Source organism: Gossypium raimondii, chromosome 13, assembly GCF_025698545.1.
Source record: "Gossypium raimondii isolate GPD5lz chromosome 13, ASM2569854v1, whole genome shotgun sequence".
Taxonomy (NCBI): Eukaryota; Viridiplantae; Streptophyta; class Magnoliopsida; order Malvales; family Malvaceae; genus Gossypium; species Gossypium raimondii.
The window spans coordinates 7,853,434-7,871,715 of record NC_068577.1 but is presented as its reverse complement, the minus strand read 5'-3'; the positions used below and the strand labels follow the sequence as shown (position 1 = coordinate 7,871,715).

The 18,282-nt window shown below is 30.1% G+C and overlaps 2 protein-coding genes across 2 annotated transcripts; both read left to right on the top strand.

The window, feature by feature from the left end:
- The first annotated feature begins 2,899 nt into the window (after positions 1-2,899).
- LOC105782857 (E3 ubiquitin-protein ligase RING1) lies at positions 2,900-6,300 on the top strand. The gene is made up of 2 exons (XM_012607907.2): positions 2,900-3,991; positions 5,893-6,300. The coding sequence occupies exon 1, from the start codon at positions 2,967-2,969 to the stop codon at positions 3,984-3,986; it is 1,020 nt and encodes a 339-aa protein (XP_012463361.1). The 5' UTR covers positions 2,900-2,966; the 3' UTR covers positions 3,987-3,991; positions 5,893-6,300.
- Positions 6,301-7,593: 1,293 nt separating this feature from the next.
- Positions 7,594-10,662, top strand: LOC105782858 (uncharacterized). Its single transcript, XM_012607908.2, has 3 exons — positions 7,594-7,846; positions 9,146-9,311; positions 10,173-10,662. Exons 1-3 carry the CDS (start codon positions 7,735-7,737, stop codon positions 10,426-10,428), a joined length of 534 nt encoding a protein of 177 aa, XP_012463362.1. The 5' UTR covers positions 7,594-7,734; the 3' UTR covers positions 10,429-10,662.
- Positions 10,663-18,282: the final 7,620 nt, after the last annotated feature.

The following is an 18,282-nucleotide window of genomic DNA, read 5'->3' as shown; positions in this document are numbered from 1 at the left end:
ATATATAGCATGGCCACATAAATAAGTTATATCTATAATTTTTATAAATAAATATTTTATAAAATTTTTATAACATGTAAATTAATTTTATAATAAACTTTTAGACATAATTTTAGAAATATTTTAGGGTTTAATTTTTTTGTTATAACTTTATAAAATACACAAATTATATTTATAATATAATTTTAGGATTTATAACATAAGAAATTTTTGTCATAACCATCACAAGCACTCATACATGTCATGCTTATAATATAATTTTATAATTTGTATAAAATATTTTTAAATTGGATTTGAGTGTAAATTATCTGTGTAATTACTTTAATTCTCACCCTAGGAATTGGGAAGTGTAATTGGTCTCCAATTACACTCAATTCGATGAGACACATCAATTATAAACAATTACACCCAAATCCAATTATTAGATGGTTTTTCAAACACTATCAGTTAATAGGCCGAAACACTAATATTTCTATCAGATAATGCCCAATGCAAAAAAAAAAAAGCATGTTGGTTCTTTGAAATAGGCCGAATCATTTTGATAATAATCAGTTCGATCTGTTTTACCGAGAAGATCTACGGTTCAAGTCCGTATAGCCCTATATTTTTTAATTTTCTATTTTATTAATTTTAAATATTCATTAAATTTATTAAATTAAGAAAAATGAAATGAAAATAATATTCTTAAAACTAAAGCGAACTAAAACAATAAAGAACTATCTTTTTTGTATACTTTTCCCGGTTCCGTTGCTACCGCGGGCTTTACGCAATCGATCGGATCATATAGGTATCCCTTCAACACAACATAGGTCGTCGAAAGGATCTCGGAGACTCACCAAAGCACGAAAGCCAGGATCTTTCAGAAAATGGATTCCTATTCGAAGAGTGCATAACCGCATGAATAAGCTCACACTAACCCGTCAATTTGGGATCCAATTTAGGATTTTCCTTGGGGGTATCAGTAAGGAATTGGAATGTAATAATATTGATTCATATAGAAGGAAAAGGTTCTCTATTGGTTCCAATGTTGTACCTATGGGATAGGAATAGAGAAAGAGGAAAAACCGAAGATTCCACATTGTGCTTTTGATCGAAAAATCAATCTGATTTATTTCGTACCCCTCGCTCAATGAGAAAATGGGTCAGATTCTGTAGGATTAAACCTATGAGACTTAGGGAATGATGGAAGGGAATAAAATGAAATCAAAAGAAATAATAAAAAGAGAGGAAAAATAATAAAAATAATGAATAAGTAAATAAAATTAAGTAGAAGAACGTAGATTTCAAATGAACAAATTCAAACTTGAAAAGGATCTTAACTTAATTTCATGTAAAACTTATGTTTTTCTTAAATAAATTTATTTTTAAAGTAATAAAATTATTTCTAAATAAAGGAAATAAGTTATTAAAATTAAATTTTATTTAAAGTTGAGTGACTAAAATGAGTGTAAAATAATATTACCTAATTCAAACTAACAACGAATGACCAAAAGTAAAACAATCGTTAACGACAATGCATAAAATATATTTTTTTCAGCCAATTTTTTTTCATTACCATTATATTTTTTATTTTTTTCTCGACGAATTTTATCTTGATTTAGTTTCATTTATCTATATTATTATTTAAGTCATTGACTGTGTTGGTGTCACAAGTCGGTCGAGCACCGACTCAATCAGAGAAATTATGAAAAATATCCTTCCGTAATTAAAATAAGTTATATTATTAAAATGTATTTTAGATTTTTTAACTTTTTAAAAAATTAATAAAAATTTATACATGATTGAATTTGAACCCACTCTAAATACATTAATAAAAACTTAAATTTACCATTAAACCAAAACTTTATAATAAATTTTATTTTAATATTATACATATGAAATTATTAATTAACTTTAATAATATATTTTATTATTTATTATTTATTATATATTAGTTTGTACGTAGAGTTTGTAGTTTGTATTTATTTTCATTTCTCAATACATTCCAAAAAAAATACATATTCCGATATATCATCAAACGCGTTGTTGGCAAACACCGGCACAAGAAAAACTCTGACTCGTCAATTCTTCATAAGTTACCCATTCCATTCATGCAATGCTTTAGAAATATCAACACAATTTCCTTAATACTCCTTTATTTTTTATTAAAACATTTTGAAAATAATTTAGCATTTTTATTTGTATTTAAAAAACGCCAATTTATTATTGAAGTTGAAAATTATTGGAAAAAATGTTTATTATTATTGTCAAAATGTGTTTTTTAATTATCTTAGAGAAAATTTAATAGGAAATAAAAAATATTTTTTTCAAAAGTGAGAATGACTTGAGTTAAAATCTTAATTTTAAATTAATATTTGATTTAAAAACTATTTATTTAATTTTTTCAAAAGAGATAAATTTTAAAATTATAAATGAACTACTTTTATATGATTTTTATAATATGTATTTTATTTAATTTTATACAATTAATATAAAATGAAATAGTTTATGTAATATTTCGAGGAAGTGTTTTTTAATTTAAAATTTTAAATAAATAAATTTAAAAATCATAAGTAAAATCAAAATAAAAATAAAAAGAATACATAATTAATATATCAAATATTAACCTAAAAAATAAAATAAAATAAAAAATGGAGGGAGACATAAACCCACTCTCCACCTTATCCCGGATCGTGGAAAGTCTAACTAAATCCTTCAATTAATTTATTAATTAAGATTGGTAGGTAGCCTTCGAGAAGCCTCCACGGAAAATGGAAAATTGCAATTAACGTTTCTTTTATGGGTATTTTGAGGTTTTTTTTTTTATTAACTATTTTTTATCAAATTCAAAATAAATTAATTATAAAATTCTCCTCTAAGATTACCGTACATTATTTTTCCAAATAGAATAATATATATATTAAAAACATCGAAAGCAAAATTCATTTCTCCGGCTGTCCCGTTGAAACCATCTAAGACCTGAAAACATGTCGTTCGACGCCAGCGTCCACGGTGGCGGCGGCGACGCTAACACCGACGGCGCGACCAATAAGCCTTTCTTTTGCTACCAATGTAACCGTACCGTCACCGTAACAATCTACCCTTCCGCTGACCCTTCTTGTCCTCTATGCAACGAAGGGTTCCTCGAAGAATACGAAAACCCTAGCTTTGAAAACCCGAATCCGAACTCAAACCCGTTATCCGAACCCTTTTTGTCGGTATCGGATCCGTTCTCTTCCTTGCTCCCGCTCCTTTTCCCTTCCTCTTCTTCAACGACGAGTTCTTCACCGTCTCCTGCTTCAATTGACCTTCATAACCCTAACTCATTCGGGTCGACCCGGTCAGGCCGGGGTGACCCATTCGCTTTCGATCCATTTACCTTCATCCAAAACCATCTCAACGATCTCCGTTCAAGAGGAGCCCAAATCGAGTTCGTGATCCAGAATAATCCGTCCGAGCCGGGTTTTCGGCTTCCAGCGAACATTGGGGATTATTTCATCGGACCGGGCCTCGAACAACTGATCCAGCAACTGGCTGAGAACGATCCGAACCGGTATGGGACCCCACCGGCATCGAAATCGGCCATCGACGCGCTACCTTCGGTGAAGATAGCGAAGAATAACTTGAATTCGGAGTTCAACCAGTGCGCGGTTTGTATGGACGAGTTCGAGGAAGGGGCTGAAGCGAAGCAAATGCCCTGTAAGCATCTTTATCACAAGGACTGCATACTTCCGTGGCTGGAATTGCATAATTCCTGCCCTGTTTGTCGTCACGAGCTGCCTACCGATGATCCTGATTATGAGAGGAGGGTTCGTGGGGCGCAGGCTACTGGTGGAGGTAATGACGGCGATAGTAGTGGCGGTGATAATGAGCAGAGGTCGGGGGATAATCGGACGGCGGAGAGGAGTTTTAGGATATCGCTGCCCTGGCCGTTTCGGGCTCGTGGGTCGGGTTCAGGATCAGGATCAGGTGATAATCCGCAGACCAGGCAAGAAGATTTGGATTGAAAACTGTAAGTTCTTTTTTATTTCTTTGCCTTCTTTAACAACTATATCTATCGTATATTCCCTTTTATATGTGTTGCCTTTCAATTAGGGTAACTAAGCTCGAGCAAGAACTTAGATTATTAGTATTTCATTTTATGCACTCATTAATACATAAAGCTTGGTAATTATCTCTATAATAGGAGTGCAGCTATGAAGTTTGAGATCAAGGCTCTTTTTAAATATTAACTGTATCTTAGCTGCTATTATGAAAACCATAAATTACAGTGACAACAGAAGGGTCTTTTAACTTACTTTTCACTGCATGACAGTTACCACTTAAGGTCACTAATGGTTTTGCCAAGTTTGGTTGAGGATGCATTTTTTGTGTTTGACACTTCTGTTAGTTTTTTAATTCTTTATATGGATACTTGCTCAATTGATTTTGGAGGTATTATAAGTGGTTTGTTTTCTGAACTTAAATGCTTGCAACTATGTAGTTAAGTGGTGTTAACTGTGAACGGCTTGGTGGTCAATCCTTCAGGCTTAAGGTGGTGGGAACTAATGTTACATAAAGATTGAATACTAAGCTGGAGTTTTCGGTAAAGTGAAATTCATAGGGGCATTGAAAGATGGGGTAGCTGAATCAAGACATGTTTTCTGAAATATTTTGAAGTACAGAAAATTGTAGGACCATGTGATTTTCTTATGGAATTCTTATTACTTATTTAGGCAACTGTTCAACATAAGACAAAAAGTTAACTCTAACCTAAATAAGTTGGGACATCCAATATATAACTAGAAATGTATGTAAATAAGTTGCAAGAGAAAAGGGGTGGTGGCTGAGTGTGAGAAATAAAAAACTTGAAAGGTATGTTATTTGTGTACATCAAATATATAATTTGTGACACTAAAATCATATTCTGTGGAAGAATCTCCGGGCAAGTTCTGATGGTCATGTAATGTCTAGGTTGTGTATGTGGTGGTGTTCAATATTTCAAACTTAAACTTGTTCCTTTAAAAGGCAGTTTGAATAAACTTGTGGTCCTAGTAGTCTAGGCTCTTAAGCGATTTATATTTTTCTTCTGTGCAAATCTGGCGAATTGTTGTGGACATCTTGATACTTGGAAGGGCAATTAGCTTTGATTATTCACTTTTAGTTCTGCATGTGGCTTTTCTTGCATTAACATACTGGCCAACTCAATCTGGACATATCTTAAATCCTGTTGAAATATCGATAAATGAATCGATCTGGATGTAAAATACAAATATACGTGGTGGAGTTGACTTTTTTTTAATCCATGTTTGCTTGATAATTTTACCTCTCAGTGCATCAGTCATCCCTAAGTAGCTACTCTAACGTTGTAATGAGGTTGAATGTTATTGTTATTAAAATTTTAGGCTGCTATGGATCTCTTGTAGGTTTAGGATCATTCTATACCAACCAAGAAAGGTGAAAGGCCACATTTTAAAATTGATTAAAATGTTGAAATTTGTTTTTTGATAAAGAATTTATGCTGCAATCATTCCATAGTACTTGCTATTAATAGAACTGTCTCCTGCTACACTTGTTTTCTATGGTACTTGGTCAAAAAACTTGGGTATTTAGCGGATTCAGTCTATAGAAAGTATTTTTTTTCTGCTATTAAGACAAATGTTATTCATGAAGACCTTCATGCTTGGTGGAAAGGTGATATAGAAGTGTGGTTTTGTTATTTAAGCGTTGGAGTTGGAAATAAAATTGTACTTACAGAACCTATTGTTTCTTGATTCATCAAGTAAAATTGTGATATACACAAATCAGAGCTTCCCTCCTCCCCTATAGAACCTATGTTTGCATGGTGCAGTAGTACTTGCATTCAAATTTACTTTTATATGCATTTTCATGGTCAATTTGAATATACCCTAACTTGGATTTGATTTTTGGCAGCCTTGAAGTGCTGCAAAATATCAGGCATTTCTATCATGAGACATGGTAATAGATCGACCTCTTTGGATGTCTGGAAAGCGGGGTATGTTTTAAATTAAACATGGAGAACTAAGATTAGAGTGGTTACATTTTAAGAAAATATTAGTTTTTGCCATTTGCTGGTATTATATGTATATCTGAATTCGCTTTGTTTGTTGCATGTGGGATTCAATTAGACTTCCATACATTGTTTGTTGTATAGATTCTTTGGTCCTTTTGCTCAAATTTGCAAACTACTAGAGCGTGAAAATGAACAAAAGGTTCCAAAGTAATGTAGAAAGACAACATGCATGTAGCATATGTTTCAATGTAGAGAATAATAATTTTCAATCATTAAATATATATTTTAAAAAGTAATAATTTTATTTATATGTTTTGAGATATAGAGATATTTGATTGATACAAAGTTTCAAGTAAATTTTTTTAAATTATTAGTATCTCATTTTATTAATGTTTTTGTACTATATACTATACCTACATGACACCCTGTCAATCTTGCTTGTGTGATAATATGCCAAATAGTTTTCTTAATCTAACGTGTAAAAGTAAATTAATTTTACACATTTTTGTAACCAAGTATTTGTTTGATGTAAAAGGAAAATTTAATGTTGAAGGGATATATTTTTATCAATATGATATATATCGGGTTTTCTTAGTTTATGTTTATAATATGTGTATTTATATTGAGCATTTCCTATAATTTGATTAAACTTGGCCATTGTCGAAGCTTAAATATGAGCAAACTTCATATGCAATCCAAGTTTCAATACTTCCAATTGTATTTATGGGACGAAATAATTATATTTTAAGATAAATTTATTGTATATTAGGTAAGATGGTCTTTTAGACTTTACTTAACTACTTTTGAAATTAAAAGTACTAAAACTATTTCTTGGAAAATTGAAATTCTTAATTTGTATTACTATTATATCTTCAGTTTGATTTTTATGTAACTAATGTATTTATTTTTGGGAAAAAAATTATAAAGACAATTTGAATCACTAAAATCAAAATTGATTATTACAAAGTTTAATTATATTTTGATGAATGTGAAAGGAGAAATTCTAAGTAACTAGGATATATTATATAAATTTAGATAGAGTTCGTGTGAGTTAAATCAAAATAAATCCAAAAGAATATATACGTAATTTACTAAGACTTAATTTTGAAATATTAAAGTCTTCATGACCTTAACTTCAAAGCAACTCATTGGTATTTGACTGATCAACGATGTAAATATTAGGTGGGTATTAAGTTAAATGATAAGGAATTGGATAATTTTAAGCAAGATTTTTTTTTGTTTAGAGATTTAATTTAGCTCAATTTTAAATTTAAGTGAGGTTGAATACGGCTATTGAAACATTGAAGGGTCTCGGCCAATATGTATAATGTAAAGTGAATTATTTATGAAAAATTATTTTAAGGGTTTTAACATATCATCTATAATTTCTACCAATTAAATATAAATATTTTATCTTTTTTACTAACGATACATGTGATGTAAAAAAGGATAATGTTATTTCCAATTAATAGGAACTATAAATGATGTGGTTAGGAAAGATCATAAAATAATTTCTCCTTTATGTTGATTAGAAAGACAGAATCTTTTTATACAGGCATCGACTCAACGGTGTTGGCCCATTGATAACTTACTGAAAAATGGGCCGTCCAAGTTAAGCTCGTTAAACAACAAATTAAACCCTCAGTACTGGCGTCGTTCGTTGTGAGCCTGGCGGTGTAAGCGGTTTTTCTTTTTTTTTTTCAGTTTCCGGTAAAACAAAAAAGTGCGGCACCCACGAAATAATGGAAACGGAGAAGACAAAAACCACCACTTGTAGTAGCAATCAAGTATCGGAGATGGAAGAAGACACCACAACATCAAAAGTGGATTCCCCCACCAATTCCCAGCAAACCAGTAGTTTTTTCTTCTCTTAGTCCTTTTATTCTCCTTTAATCTTCACTGGTTTCTCTACCATATATAATTGAAACTCCAGTATAGAATTTAGCCTTCTTAGTGAATCTCTCGTAGTTTGGTTGCGATTTGTTGGCTAATTATATAAATTAGTGAAATTCTAGTATTTCGAAATATTGATTTTGGTTATCCCCCGTTTCCATGCTATTTTTCTCTTTGGCTTCAAGGATCTCGACTAAATTCGAATTCGAGCTATGCGGGAAGCTATTTCAGGGGCAAATTCTTCCAATGCTGTTTTCCCTTTACATGATTCAAACTAGAGACCTTGCCAAGCATTTGTCTGTTCCATGCTATCTTGAAACATGACAAGTTGGTATTATTTAACATTTAAGGGTACCAACCAACGTTTGTTGGATCCGAGTACTTGGTACCCTTAATCAAGAAGTCTCTAGTTCGAATCTTGTGAAAGGAGGAAACAATGCTGGTTGTGTTTTGTCTTTCGTTTAGGAGCTCAACCCAACTTGACTCTAGATTTAGTCAGGTTCAATAATTGCTTTTTTATAGGATATAGAGTAATTTAGTTTTCAATCTATCGTACAATGGCCTGTGAGGTATATTAGCCAATTATACATTCTAGGTAAAAACACCTCTCCAATCCCTCTCAATTTCGATATTGGGTAAATTGGTTCCTCTCAAAAAAATCATTTAATGTCAATGTTTTTCGTCAATTTTAGATAATTTTGATTGGTATAGCAACAAATTTAGCCTTCAAAGTTTACATATCCTGTCTATTTTTATATATTTTTTGAAGCTAAAGTTTTATATATATTCTTTTTTAATTTTTATACTTTTTCAGATAAAACTTTTAGAATCTAGACCAAATTGACAGAATATGTAAATATTGAGGGCTTATTTGTTATTATACCAATCAAAGTTATATATAATTGATGAAAAACATTAATGTCATGATTAATTTTCTTTGGTTGCTCACTTTCGAAATTACAAGTATTGGATTACTTCGATTTTTTGAGAGGGGCCAATTTGCTTAATATTAAAATTGAGAAGGGTAGGAGAGGTGTTTTTACCTAAATTCATTAATATATTTGGTTTTGTAAGAAGTGGCAATAATATGAAGCAGCTATTCTTTCAGTTTTGTTATTGAAGAAAGAATAGATAAAATTTCTTTTATAGCATACATGATGAATTTGAGTTGTTGTGGAACTGTCCTTCATCTGCATATTAACGTCTGGTCCTTCCACAAAATCTAATTGGAATTGTTGATTGTGCTGTGTGCATTTTCAGTTTCTGACGATGATGAAATAGACTATTCAATCAAACCAGAATTCTATGACCCGAACCTTGATGACAAAGATGAATTATGGGTCCAAAGTAAGAGGAAAGATCGTGTTTCCGATGCCGTGCTAAGCTGCCCTGCTTGTTTTACCACCCTTTGCCTTGAGTGTCAACGGTACGTGCATTTAATCTCTCTGTTTTTGGCAATATGCAAGTCATTGGAAAACCAAGATATACATTGGATCAGACGTTAGTCTTTGAATATTGTCTAGGTACATCAAGCATATCGGTTTTCATGTCATTGTCATATCATTATGTGTCACTATTCCGTTATTGCAAGTTCTTTAAGTCTGAATCGAACATTTTCTTAACAATTGTGATTTGTGTATGATAGTATCGGGAAAAGAAATGGACGTATTATAAAGATGTCAAGTCAAATTGAAATTTGGCTTGTCTTGATGGTGTAATGTTATCTTTACCGCACGGTCACTTGTACACTCACTCTCTGAGTGAAAAAATTATATATAAAATATAATGAAAATAAGATATTTCAAATAAAAAATGTAAAAGACGATGAAAAATGTTAAATAACTGAATATACCAAGAGTGAAAATAGAAGAGTGGATATATGAGGAAAATAATCTTATTTAAATGAAAAAGATAATTTGATAAGTATATGTTGTTTATTTTGTAGTTTGGTTTTTATGTACTTTTCTACAAAGTATAGCTAAGTCAAGTGACACCGAGCTCAAACAGGCGCTAAAGCTAACTTCCGGTAATATAACTTCTGGCAATAAGATACGACCTCAAGCTATTTCTTCCTTGCATCAAGTTATGGTTCTTTTTGGTTTGAGAGAATAATTGCTTTGCAGCTTTTATGTAGTTTTGTTTATGTAATGGTTACATGTAGCATAATATCCTTTTACTGTGATTTAGAGATTCTATTCTTCTTCGTAGCATTATCGAGAAATCTGTGATGCGGTTGAAACTTGCATTTCTTCTTGCCATTAAGCTAAGCTTAATCGGGGTTTTGCAGGCATGAAAAATATGTGACACAATACAGGGCGATTTTTGTTGCGAACTGCAAGATTGAAGACGGAAAAGTCAGGCAAGAAAGGGTAAAACCAAAAAGAGGCAAGCGAAGAAGAGAAACTGTTGAGGGTGAAGCAGTTGCTGCTGCCGGTGGGGAAACATTCAAGTCGGTCCACTGTTCGGTCTGCACAACGGAGGTCGGTGTCATTGATGAAGATGAGGTATATCACTTTTTCAATGTTCTTCCAAGTGAGTCTTGAGTCTTAGACCTGCCATAGTCTAAGTTGCTCAAGCTACCAAAATAGTTCGGTGATAGTTCAGTTTTCATGCTTCTTAGTAATGGAATTACCAAGTGATTGTCGCAGCCAATATATTATTAACTTTCCCTTTGGTATATATGGTTGTTGTCAATTCTGATCCGAAACCAATAGTTCAATCATTCGAGCTTTGATCTAATTCGATTTGATTATAAAAGTCAATAATTTGAACTTAAATTTTTCCGAATTAGGAATTACTTTTAACAGTAAACAATCTGAATATGTAACTAGAAATCACCAGAATTGATCTGAACATGTAATTTTTATTTGATCCAGCACCAATTTGGTATGATCATTAAAAAGGTAATCATCCAAAACTTTCCCGATGTGCTCAATTGATAGGTAAACCTTGTTTAGGTTTATTTGAATTAGTTGATGTAACCAACCTAACGAGGGTTACTTAGAAACAAAGTTAAGATCTGCATTCCAAAGTTGAGACAAATACTTGGATTAGTAATTGCTGCATGATTTAGTCTCCAAATCAATTTTGTGCCTTGTTTGATTTTTGGTAACAATATAAGTAGTGAGAAGGTTAACTTCAAAAGTCTGTATAATAGAATGACCTACCACATATTTTTACCGTCAATAAAGCCCCAATTAGCATTGAAATCAAAGCAATTCATCTCTCTGATTTGTGAACTGTAGTGTACCCAAAAATGGAAAGTCCAACCTTTTATACCAACAAAATCTAATTTATCTAAATTTTGAACATTTCTTAATTTATTCCTTGATAAATTTTCATCAGTATACCATATGGTCATACCAATTTGATACGAATTTTATTAGTATACTGAAGTGCAAGGTTAATTAAATAAACACCATTATAATCACACACGTCTGTATTTTTTTTAAAATAAATAAATTATTCAAACACAATCCCAAATTTTTAAATTAGACAAAAAAAAAAAACTCACTCATTTTACAACGTACACGTAACGCTTTCTAATAATAAATTATGGATAAATAAAAAGGAAAAAGGTTTGAGAATATATGGTCGTCCCAACACAACACCCACAGACTGGCAAATGATGATGGCCCATTGTTCATACAAGTCATCATGTGTCAAGTTTCCATTGGTGCTTTACAAATTTACATAAGCTCAGTATCTTGAGAGCCAAGAAAAACATTTAGAGATTTTTTTATATAGGCTTACTATTTTGCATATGTTTTTCTTACTTTAAAGTACTTGTTATGTATATTTTGATAGTATTTGATCTCTGATTTTACTTGTGAGTTTAAAATTTTCATGATAATATATTTATATGATTTTATAATCATTTTTCGGAATTTAACAAAAAATTCAAATAAAAAAGAGGCGGTGGCGGAGGCAATAGTCATTTTCATAAATAGCTCCAAAAACAGGTAGAGATGGGGTCCAGCTGTTTGACATGTTATTAATGATTTTGTGGCTTTAACTATTTCTCCTCTCGTGGAAATGATAGAATCACCCATGTGGGGCCTTTACTTTTGCTTCAACTTGTGCACTTATGACACTGAGTTGGGAACAAACTTCGTTTCTACTTCCAACCGTTTCCTCATTTCCTACTTCCCAACTCAACCTTTCTATAAATTTTTTTTTTTGTTTGCAATGTTTTAATTTATTTAATTTTAATATTTCTATAAATTTTATGATCCTTGAGTATTTTTTGTATTTTTTTCGGAAAGTGAAAAATTAAATCAAAAGCTACCCCATGTCTCTATTTTATTGATTTTTTTATTTATATTTTAACGATTAATATCTATAAAACGGAAATCATTAACAAAAGAAACTTAATTGATTTTTTGTATATATTTATACTTTAACTTTACTAAATTTAGATTTATATAACTGTTACACATTTACACTTGAGTACCTTTCATGCCCCTTATGTATGAGCATCAAACACCGTTATAAATGAGGCATCGTTGCAAGACCACCAAACTCGATCTCATTAATATTAACTCCCCAAAAAATATCACATCTTCTAAAAATATGATCATGAGATGAAGGATCAAACCCCAATCGTCTCCAAGGAAAACAAAAGAAGACCACATACATTTGTACACTCTAATCAAATAATTTGTTGGCTCAAATAAACAATCACCTCTTCGGATTATCTACAATGTAAATTACCATTCTTAGAGAATCTTTGCACCATCTGTAGTATAAATTGTGAACATGGTCACCCCTAATATCTTATATAACTTAATTGTTATAACAATAATTAACATTAAAAATTATAAAATAATTTGTTTAAGGGTTAGACTATTCGCTAAGTTCAAATGTCCATTTGGTATTTGAGAGGATTTGGATAAAATATTAGATCCAAAAATAAGATTAAAGAAAACTTATTTAAAATACGGACCAAACTCAATTGTCAATATTCAAAGTTGTTTATATTTAGAAATTTAATCAAATTTATACAATACTAGCAAAAAAGTACATAATTACTAAATATTAAATAAAAAAAATTTAAAAACAAAAAAATATATATTCATGAGACTAAATAGTCTAAGTAGTCATTTACAATTATGATTAAACTTGAACAGAACTTAGGTTTATATTATGAATTTAGCAAAATTTAGGTTGGGTTTGGATAGGTGGTGTACTTATCTACAGTTAGTGTAAAAACAGCAATAGTAGTGAAATTAAATACTATAACGATATTGTAATGTGAGACAAAAAGTAAACTAAACACACTGTACCACACCACCTATCCAAACCTACCATTAATATTAATATATATGTGAACGTGGTTCCATCCCAACCAAGTTCTTACCCTTGCCAAGTTCTCATTATCTTGACTGCACCACTTTCTTACCCGTACCAAGTTCTTTCATGTCGTCTAAATAACTCTTATACAAAGTGCAAATATGTTAAGAATTAATGATATTTAATGTACCATCGTTGTAAGTTTCATCCATACTAGGTGAATAGTAATATAATGTATTATCGTCAAGCAAAGAAAAAAATCATTGAAAGACTTATAAATAATTATTAATAAACTTAATTAAATATTATTTGTAATTGCTATATTTTCCGAGTTTATAATTTAAGTTTTAGAGAATATTTAGTCATAAATTTAAGGTTCGAGTTCGGTGTTTATAGTTTATATTAAATTTCATATTTGAGATTTAAGATTTATACTTAAATAAAATTATTAATATTTATTTATAGTAAATATCACATCGTTATTCGTGCATAAAACTTGTGCACGGATAATACTTAAAATATTCACCTTTAAAAATAATAAATGTCAAAATTCATAGGTAACCAAACTTTCCCCAATACATTTAAGCCATTCACTTTCTCTAAAAATAAAAATAAAAAAAAGCCGACAATATTAAGATAATTGAGATTTTAATAGAATGGGGCCCTTCAACTGACAAAAGTACAGCCATTTTAATAGAATGGGACCTATCATTGACATAAAAATAAAACAATAATTACAAAAGAATTTTCTTTGAATTAACCATTTTGACGAACTTTTAAAAATAAAAAAGAAAGAAGCTATTTCAATGGAGACATAAAAGGAAAAAAATTTTGGAGGCTTGAAACATTGTACAATAATAATTAGTATGAATCAAATAAGTAGGTTAATATTTGGGGGCTTAGTGGGAATTAAATAAATGGAAAATGAAGATGCTGATCAACTAATATAATGGGATCACTAAGGAATGTTCTATTCAAAATCATTAATAATAGATGTTATCCAATTATGATTACGTACACCAAATCTTTGGCTCCTTTCTCCTTTCTCCTTATCATCATTTTAATAATACTAACAACGGTACCAAGGGTTAAATCAACATTTAGCCCCTGATTTTTATGGGTTTTTTATTTGGGTCCTTAAACTTCTTTTTTATTATTATTGTTATTCTTAGATCTTGGCAGTTTTTTGTTTGTTTTTTTTCTGAATTCGTTCCCTAAAATTGGATCCATAGCATCTAGGACTGTGGCCATGTCATCGTTTGATTTTTTAAAAAATATATATTGTATTTTTTAGAATTTATATAAAAGTCTAAAAGTTCATGTGATGGTGTGGCACAATCTCGGAGTGTTGCGTCATCTTAACGGAATCTAAATTCTGAGACCAATTCGGAAAAAAATTATCAAGTTTCAAAATTAACATGAAGAAAAGAAAATTCAAGGACCGAATTAAAAGTTTTTATCAAGGTCAAATACTGACTTTTTTTTTTTTATCTCTAATAATAATATTGAAATGACAAGGTCAAAGTTTAAAATGTTGTGCGATTAAGTTTGAGTCTTATCCATATCAATCATGTATTTTAACGATTGATTCTTATTATAACTATTGATGGATTCCTAAATAATTTGTGTAATATGTTGGATACTAATATTTTATTTTTCTTCAAAAATCTCATTCGATTTTTATTATTATCATAGAATAGTATGAGAGGAGAGGAGGATAAGAGAATTTGAATCAATATCGTCTAAATGTCAAACAAAATTTTTAACCACTGCCCTACTCAAGTATGAGTTATGTTTAACAAAATATCGAATATCTATAATACTTACAAAATTTTTAATTTGTTTGGTTTTAGGGGTGAAGGGGAAAAAAAGTTTTAATGGACCTAAATTGAATAATACTTTTTCAAAGGTCAAAAGATAATTTTACAAGTATACTAATTTATAAATTCATAATTTTCAAAAGGATTTAAAAAATAATTTTGTCATTTAAGGGAAGCCAAAACCACTACTCGTTTCTTTAGATTCACCTCACATCCGATTAGTTTCACAAGGTAAATCAAACACCAACGAAATAGAAAACATTTTCGTATGAATATTTAAAAGTAAGATTAATCATGTCACACCTTCAGTTGAGATTTTACGTTTTAATTAAAACTTCAAAGTATTAATATGATATCAATCAAATTATTTTATCAAGCTAACCAGAAGATTAGGCGTTAAATGATAATCAAATATGATGTTGAGTATATTCAAAATAAGTCAATTTGAAAGTACAAAATTATCTATCACAAGGATAACTTGAATCCGACTTGTTAAAAAAACAACTCTTTTAAATTTTCATGACAGTATTTCTTTTTATCTCGTTTGATATAAATTATCTATACAGTAAGTATAAATATATTTAAAATTTAATTTTGCACATCAAACACACATAACGGCACAAGTAGGGGTACAAGAGCTTTGGCCTCTCTTGATTAAATGGTATATTTTCGGTTTTAGTCCCATTGTTTTATCAAGAATTCAACTTAAGCTTTTTAAGCTTAATTTTTACCTTTTAACCCCTAACAATTCTAAAATTCTATTTTGATTCGCAATACTAAATTTCTAACTTCGCTCTTGTAGAACAACGTAATTAATACCATACTAATCTGATCTAATTAAATTAGCCAATAAATGAGTGATTATTGTTGGTATAAAACAGTCAAAAACGACATCATTTACGCACGTAACTAATTAGTGTTGAGCTTATTAGCTAAAGTTTAAATAGTTAATTGAAAAGTTGTTCTTTTTTTTTTTTTTTAATTTTGACTTTAGTTTAACTACTTTGTTTTTTTCTAAGTGCGGCCCACGTCAGGCCCATGTAATTTTATGAGGTAATCTAAGGAGTCTTTACTGCTAAAAAAAATAGTGTAAAAGATAAAGCAATATTCAATATTCAATTTTTGGATTTAGTATTTTTTTCCCTAATTTTGAAATTTGACAACTTTTTTAATCAAGTTTTTTACTTTGAATTCCGCCAAAATATGATGGTGTGACATTTTGATATTGTGACACGTTATCACTTGAAAAACATTAATACACTATAAAGAAATTATGAAAATAAAAAAAATCAAGTAATAACAAGGTAGTGTGATATAATCTCAAAGAACCACATTATCATACATTAACGGAATTTAATTTTAGAGATCAATTTGAAAAAAAGGAGTTGAATGAAAATTTAGAGACCAAATGGTCAAGAAAAAAATAATCCCAATTTCAACACAAAATAACTTTAAAAAGCCATTACATTTTAACCCAAATAAAAAAAAAGGTAAAATTGTTTTTCTTAGTTTGGATTTTTAAATGTTTTCCCCCTAACTTGAAATACATTATTAAAAAGTTATTGGATTTTTTTCTTTTTGTACAATCTCATTATAGATTTTGATCATATCTGTATTTCTTCACACAATATTTAGAACTATCCGTAATTCATTTCCAACTCAGAAATAGAAAAATAATGCGCTTTAACGCACTCGAACCCACGTTATTTTACAATGACAACAATACATATGCCATATTTTAATTTTATATTTGGAAAATTCAGTCTGCTTTAACTTTCTGATTCATTGTTGATATATTTGGAAAATGTTAGGACTATATTTTATATTAAATAAAAACATGTAATTAAAATTGAAAATTGAATATTATTATATGACTAAGTTGGTGTTTGGGATTAGTCATTTTCTGTATGATAAAAGCTTGTCTCAGCTACCAATCAAGAATTTTAGTAGGTAGGGATGTGTTCTTTTTAATGCAACGCAGCCCCATTCAACCAACACCCAATGTTTTTATTTTCTAATTTCAACAATGCATACTATGAATAAAGCCAAAAATTAATATATAACTAAGAGAAAACATGTGAACTGTAGTCTTTATTTGAAAAGGGAAAAAAGGAATCTTACACAGTTCTTCAAGTTCCATACAATTCTTCAATAGAATCATACTGTCATACCCAACATTTAATACCTAAATATTTTTAATACAATCAATCCTCTCCATAACATCTACATTTACGAGCTCGTAAAGGTTTTTTACTTTACTAGCAGTGTATGGAATAATAACTCATTTACTAAATAACAAAAATTTTATACTTTATTGTTATTGTTATTATATATATAAAATATAAAAAATTTGACTATTATAATGAAATGTTGTTTATAGAACGTAATTATGATGGTTATGATAAAAAGGACCCCTCAAAATCAGTTAAGATCTCAATCCCCCTTCGCTCTTCACATTTTTTCTTCCAAGTGAACAAGTTGATTTTTTTTTTTTTGAGTTGATTTTAGGTAAAACCTGCTTAGCATGCTTGATTTATTTGTTGAAATTTCATTCTTTTAAATTTATGCCTATTTATATACTTTTTCTAATTATAATATGTTAATTTTTTAGTAATTCATGACATATAGTTCAATTTAACGTTTTTCTTTATAATAGCTTAATTTTATAATATTTGGTATAATTTTGTTAAAAATAATATATTGTAAAGCATTATTTAAATTTTCAAGATAAGTTATAATGTGATTGAAGAAGCCATATAAAAATATTAAATAAAAAATAAGATGAGTTTAGCTGCATGTAAACTAATATGGAAAGAGTTCGGAGAGGTATAAGTCATAGTTCGGCGTGTGAGGTTTGTGGGCACATCACTGAGGATGTGTTGCATGCCATTAAGAATTGTCCTGCTGTAAGAGATATTTGAAATCATTTAATTCCTACTAATAAAATTGCTAGTTTTTATTCAAGTAGTTTATAGGAATGGATCGTCTCAAACCTGCAGAAGGAGCATGACTTGGGATTTGGAGAGTTTGGCTAGAAATGTTTTTTGGGGATCCTCATATGGCACATGTGGAAAAATCGCAATCTCTTTATTTTTTAGGGACGTCTTGGAGTAATATCGATGCAATTAAGGTCTCTTATAGTTGGGCCAGACAGTTTATGATGACAGCTAGGGGCCCAACGAGATCACTTTAAGCTTCAACATCGTGTTCCAATTTACATGGGAACTGAGTCTACTTGAATACTGACGGTTCCGTAAAACTTGAGGATGACTCTGCTTCAGCAGG